The sequence below is a fragment of the Adiantum capillus-veneris genome, chromosome 27, assembly GCF_014529385.1.
Source record: "Adiantum capillus-veneris isolate H3 chromosome 27, ASM1452938v2, whole genome shotgun sequence".
NCBI classification, from domain to species: domain Eukaryota; kingdom Viridiplantae; phylum Streptophyta; class Polypodiopsida; order Polypodiales; family Pteridaceae; genus Adiantum; species Adiantum capillus-veneris.
The window spans coordinates 66,667,554-66,674,393 of record NC_140957.1 but is presented as its reverse complement, the minus strand read 5'-3'; the positions used below and the strand labels follow the sequence as shown (position 1 = coordinate 66,674,393).

The 6,840-nt window shown below is 41.8% G+C and overlaps 1 protein-coding gene across 1 annotated transcript; it reads right to left on the bottom strand.

Annotated features, from left to right (window-relative positions):
- Positions 1-256: 256 nt before the first annotated feature.
- Positions 257-4,713, bottom strand: LOC147422131 (putative serine/threonine-protein kinase PBL9). The gene is made up of 6 exons (XM_086502459.1): positions 4,608-4,713; positions 4,090-4,421; positions 2,775-2,910; positions 1,946-2,085; positions 1,742-1,865; positions 257-1,296 (listed from the first exon to the last, which is right to left on the bottom strand). The coding sequence occupies exons 1-6, from the start codon at positions 4,699-4,701 to the stop codon at positions 971-973; spliced, it is 1,152 nt and encodes a 383-aa protein (XP_086358585.1). The 5' UTR covers positions 4,702-4,713; the 3' UTR covers positions 257-970.
- Positions 4,714-6,840: the final 2,127 nt, after the last annotated feature.

The following is a 6,840-nucleotide window of genomic DNA, read 5'->3' as shown; positions in this document are numbered from 1 at the left end:
ACATACGAACAACGCTCTCATCATGATGACTGATTGTCACAAGATTCAGAAGTATGCAAAGTCTATGATATAACTATTTAAAGGTGGTATTTAGGCTCTCTGAGCCATTGTCACTTCAACATATCCTATGGCTTTACAAGGGTCTCTTGGCAGGACAGCTCTGATACTATAAGATAGTAAAGATGAGTGTGGATTCTAAAAATGCAACAATAAGCTCCTTACAGATGAGTAGAAACTCTGAAAATACAACCCAAGATGCTGGCAAACTTCCTTAAAACATAAGTAAATACATTCTCATGCCTTTTCGAGTAACAATGTAACTCAATACAAAAGTCTACAAACTTGTGCACTCCATGATGCTATGCGATTGACTTCAGAAGGAAAACTAAGCATATGTTTGTGCCTATGTAACAGCCCAATGAACCTTTATAAGCTCTGGTATGTACATCTTATTGAAGCTTCAGCTTTAGATACACCGACGCAGACCTGGTTATTTTCTTTTCTATCTAATGTAGCCACCACGTCTTCAGCAATTCTCTTGGAAAAATGAGTTACATGCTCTGATACTGATACATTATGTGCATTTTCAGCTAAATTTAATTTTCTCTGCTTAATCGCGCAATGCACCTATTCATTAAAAGGCGGCCGCATGTGAACTCCTCTGAACAAAATCAATGAGGCCTAATCTACATCCATTAGGGAAACGTGAGGACAGTATGTGAAGCAGCACCATAATCTACAAGCATGAGCCCTCCTATCTCCGCCTTCGGCACCATGTCTGTGCGCGCTATCGTTGTATAGCTCAAGGAAACTCCTTTACCTTCCATCATATATAATGCTCAGCATGCATTTCTGATTTTGTTGAGCCAATGATAACCAGACTATTACGATGTTATGCTAGTATTTTGTATTGACATGGCTCCATTCATGTGAACGGCATCCCGGCTTGCACTCCAACTCAACCAATCTCTTATGATACCTTGTGTCTCCTTTCTTCCAATATATGGTCAAGCACGCCAACTACATCTCTCATTTCAGGCCTTGCACTCGGCTCTGAATTGAGACAATTAAGAGCTAGTATGGTTAGCTGCTGAGCTTCTTTCATAGTGTATTGCCCCTCAAGCTGAGGATCAAAAATTTTATGCACTTTGCGCTTGTCTCGCAAGTAGGGTTTTGCCCATACAAGGAGATTGCGCTCCCCAAGAGGTTTGTTTTTGTCGATTGTTTTTCTCCCTGTAAGGATCTCTAGCAGAACAATTCCAAAACTGTACACGTCGTTCTTTGGCGTTAGATGCCCTGCAAGCACACATGCCCATAGAGGTAAGAATAATTACAGAAATCTCATGTACAATTTCATGCACCCTCAAAGACAAGTGTGTGTGTGTGTGTGTGTGTGTGTGTGTGTGTGTGTGTGTGCACGCACGTGCGTGCATGCACATTACCAAAAAAAAAACTGTGGGCGCGTGAGCATTTGCATATAAGAGCATGTGCATTTGTGTGCGCATGCGCATGCATGTGTGCGAGTGTGCACAATATCTATACATGCAAAACTTCATTCACACATACATGAATACATGTCTGCATGCATCCATACATATAGACATCCATCTATTATTGGAAATCTATATCAATCTGTAAAGATAATTTGGTAAGAACTCAACAGGTTTTAGCATCTGCCCATTAGCCTTGAGCTGAAATCAACAAAATTGAGAACACCCAATACATTAAAAATTCCTCTTACCAGTTGCTATGTATTCTGGGGCAGCATAGCCATAAGTCCCCATCACTCGAGTGGTTACGTGTGTTTGGTCTCCGACAGGTCCATCCTTTGCAAGCCCAAAATCTGACAACTTCGCATTGAAGCGCTGCAACAGGCACAACAAATAGTCTGCATCAGATTATGCTCGATAAATGCTCTACAGATGAGAGTTGACATGACACTGACGGTATCAAGGAGGACGTTCGATGACTTAAAATCCCTGTAAATGATTGGCTGTGACGCATCATGCAAAAACGCGAGTCCTTTTGCTGCTCCAATGGCAATTTTCATCCTCAATCCATACGTGAAATCTTGTGACTGGCGACCTGCATTGGCAGGTGCTCATCATGTCAGAAACATTCAAGAAGAAATTTAAGAAATCTCTTGGTTTCTATCATCCTTTCAAGGACAATTATTGATAGAGGAAATGGTGACCCAAGAGCCGAGTCCTTTTATCTTTAGCAATTTCAATTTTCAATCAAATCATGTGCAAAGGAAATCTTCAAGTGGGTTAACTATACTTCATATTTGTAAGAATGTTCTTTTTTGAAACGAACCAACATATTTTTATTTTATACACAAATTATACGTCTAGTACACGTATTATACACCCCATATCATACGTCCCATCCCATATCCCACCTGCTTTTTATACACGTTTCCATTTGTCAGGTATTTTTACCCTCATCCAAAAAAACACTATGGGTCGCACGTTTTGAAGGGAAGTAGCATTCACAAGCCTGATGTAAGAATAAAAACTGCTGATTTGCTGAAACTCAAGGAAACTTAAACAAAAAGGTTCAAAACACAGTTACATGTATGAAACACATACACTTGCACATTCACATATATATGTAAGATATATGCCATTTCTTAATAAAATGATGATGCTGACAAGATACTACAAAAGGAAAATATCATTCGTATCGAATTACCATTATGACCCAATACTTTGCTTATGTTGCGCGAGGACATAGGCAAACACATGAAAAAATCACCAGAGTAAACAAATTACCTCTGAACAGATGGTTCTCAAGACTGCCGCGCGACATGAACTCGTAGACTAATAATCTATGATTGTCCTCAGCACAGAATCCAATCAACTTAACCAAATTCTCATGATGTAGCTGGCCCAGATAATGTACCTCTGTCTGTCAAAGAAAATAAGAGCCATAATTCAGAAAGTAGATACAATAAGATGAAAGAAGACATTGAAGGTGTGTCTTACCTGTGTAGTCTTGAAACTTGAAAAACTTATATAAAGTACTAAACTAAATGATTTCCTGCTAGTACAATTTAATGCAAAAGTGGGGTAATTGTGGCATCAATTGACAATTAATGTAAATGGTGGTTGTTTCACCATGGCTTGCATGACGAAGTGATGCCGGTCATGGAATTGGAAGACATGGCTTATGCTTACTTGCCGGGGAGATTTACAATGACGGTTGGCTAATCTGCATGCGAATTGCGATGCCAAGGCCACCTAGCAATGATTAGGAGTCCTAAAGACAGTAATCGTACACCTTATTAATGATGACCACAATAATATCCCATATTAATGATCATCATCACATTCTTATGGAAATGACGCACAAAAAACGGCCGAGCGTACACTGCAGAAAGACCACTACAGCACTGATAACCTTATGCAAATGGCATGTTAAGTTGGATGTGATTGTTTAATGCAAGCTTGTCAATTGGTGAAGGACCAAACAAAAAAGGCAAAATGCAATCATAGACTCAATTCTATTGCCCTTCAAAATTTTGTCAAACTAGAGGATCAATGGTCAAACTAATGGTGTCTAGTTAAAAGAAGTATATATGCTTGTGTCACCTGTATTTGACATGCGGCCCACAAGTGTACAGATGCTGATTCGCAATAAATAAGACTCTTGGATGAGAATAAATGCTTGTTTTGTAGCTTTCAAATATGAAGCCATAGTTGTGCACAAGTGGCATATGTCCGCAACACAGGCATCCATGGGGAATCCCAGCAGCATACCAATATGAGTGCTGAGCACCGAAAAAGGGAATACCAGGCACAACTTTACATGCAATGTATTTGCGCAGTGATAGGGCCAGTGCCGCAACAGGATTGACCCCATATCCAAATATTTGACAGGAGTGAAAAAAGGGTAAAAATACTCAGATCGTGGAATAAACGACCTTTTTACAACATTTCTAGCTCTGATACCACTTGTATGTGCAACTGGCATAAAGCTCACAATTGAAAACCATACTGTTATGTTGAAGATACAATGCCTACGTCACCATTAGCTACATAGCATGAAAATTGAAGAAATAAAAGACAAAAAATCGTTGTATTATACCAGCCATTCTCGATGTCCCTGCAAGCCATGTTGGTTGAGCATCTTCACAGCAACCACCAAACCTGATCCAGGGCGGGCCGCCTTGAAAGTGACTTCATCCAACCAGCCTTTGAACACAGAGCCAAACCCACCCTCGCCAAGGAAGCTTTCGGGCCGAAAGCTTCGAGTGGCGGCCTTCAAATCGCTGTATGAAAAGGCGCGCAAGCTGCCACTGTTTATGGAATGTGTGGGATTGGAATCTCCAATGCTTGATGCTGCGCCAGAACTGCTCTCCAGAAAGGAATCACTGACGCCTCTTGAGCCACTCGTGAAAACTCCATCATGGGAGAGCCCTGCTTCGAGCAAAAGAGAGCTTACCCATGTTAATACATATCTCTGCATGAAAACCCATCACAGAAAACGCAGAATACCTATCTCTCTCTCTCTCTCTCTCTCTCTCTCTCTCTCTCTCTCTCTCTCTCTCTCTCACACACACACACACACACACACACACTCACACAAACACACACATACCCTACCCCTGCTTGGACTGATACAATCTGCTGGTAAGCCTGGTACGTCTTCCTTTGCTCGACTGATCCCGCAGGTGTTTCCCATCATATCATACTGCATGTAACTCCTAGGCTAGTGGCTAGAATTGATCAGGTTGCGCTCTCTCTCTCTCTCTCTCTCTCTCTCTCTCTCTTTACAGTACACACACTATTACACACGCGCACACGGACAGGACGAAGTCAAAAGTGAGCAGGCGGAATGGGGCCTCGCGACTTTCTCGCTTAAGTTCACATTGTCAAATTTGACCTTTTGCCAACTACTCGTTTACATTTTACTCTGCTTGTGCACGTGGCACCCACCCTAAGTATATGTTGTGAGAGGGGGGGGGGGGGGGGGGGGGGGGGGGGGGGGGGGGGGGGGGGGGGGGGGTATTACAACCAAATCAAAAAGTACACACCACATCGTTTAGAGCAGTAGTAAAAGCATAACCATCCTCAAGGAGATTCGTTCTCATACTCTCCCACGAGGGGGCACCAGCTCGAAAAAAATCAAAAAATTGCCCACTAGTGGAAGGGGGAAAGGGAAGGGGGAGAGATTGAGGGTTAGCAGAAGAAAGAGGTTTTGGAAAGTGGATTCTCTCTCACACACGTCGCATGCCATGCCATATCTCTCTGTCCTCATCAAATACTTTGTGTGGGCTCGAAGAGCTCGGTCTGCTCAGGTTTTCCATTCAGAGTCATTTCGGCCTCCGTGTCCACTACAGGCAGTAGCGTGCATGCAATTTTGTCATTTTGTGCAAAATTTTTGTCGGTACCATTTTCTGCATAATAGGTCCTTTACAGTCTTTTTGGGGTTGTGATATATGGCACGCGTTAGTCGCACTTCATTTCTCCTTTTTTCAGGCAGTTCTCACATCAAGTGCAGGCATTCACCATGGCTGACAACAACACAGATGTGTTTAAGATGTATGTTATTGAAATTGGATGGGGACAATTACCCAATGTGGACTTACATGATGCAACATGTTCAACTTGGGATATTATGGTTGGTCTTTATGCAAATCGCAATGAGGCTAATAAACAGTTGGAGTCAAAGATAATGCATGAGGAATCAAAGATAATGCATGAGGAAGATGAAATGGGCACTCTTCTTCCTGGTATCAAGGATATTAATGAGCAACTTATTTCTTCATGCGAAGTCATTTCTGACAGTTCCCTTGTGCAGACTGTTCTTAATGCTTTGCTAGATTCTTACTAGACTTTTGCTAGTACTTGGAGACTTATGAACCAAGGAAATCCCCCAAAAATCCAGAAGTTGTCAAAGTTTGATGCATTGTACACATTGTTGTTGCAAGCGTCACTTTCAAGAAAAAATAAGGCTAAACAATGTGCAATTCAATAGGCCTATATTGATGCTCAGAGGAAAAGTGGTAATAGTAATGTAGCTACTTCTCACGGTTCTTCTGTGAACTGTAAATCACGTATTCATAATGCTTCTACTGGTAGCGCTTCGTCTGGGAATTCTGGTGAAAAGGGCAAAAAGAAGCTGTGTTGCCATTATTGTAAAGCAAATGATCACTTGATCAAGTAGTATCCAAAATTGAAGGCAAAAGAAGCTAAGAAGAAAGAGGTTGGCTCCATTACAAGTGCCGTTATTGTAGAGTCTTCTGTGAAAGGAGATTGTGATGTTGATGTAGATGTAGAATGGGCTTTTAGTGAGTGCACTTATGATCGTTCTGTCCATGATGCATGTATGTCAATTGCTTCAGATGCTCATGTGTGGTATGGTGCTACAAAGCACATTACCGCTCATCGTGACTTGTTCGCCCTCTGTTGAGGATGTCCCTTATGGAAATACAGTCACTCGTGCAAACAATGCCTCTTATTTGGTCAAGAGAGTTGGAAAGATTGTGCTCACAGCTGCAAATGACAGTTCTTTCACACTTGTCGATGAACTTTGTATACCTGGGATAAAAAAGAACCTTTTGTTTATATCTACACTTGCTAGACTTGGTCCTGTTGTCAAATTTTTGGATGACAAATATATATAGTTCATGATCTCAGTTTTGGTGATGAAATTGTTGCATCTTACTGTCAGGCCAAGGGCCACCCTGGAGGTCAAGGACGTAGCCAAGGGACGGCTTCCCAGTGGAGAAGGGATCCTCCAAGCCAAAGGGCTATAAAAGGGTGGTTGGGCGGAGGATCGGTTCCTAGGGTTTTACATTGGTATCGGAGCACAAGAAGGTCGTGGACCTATTTT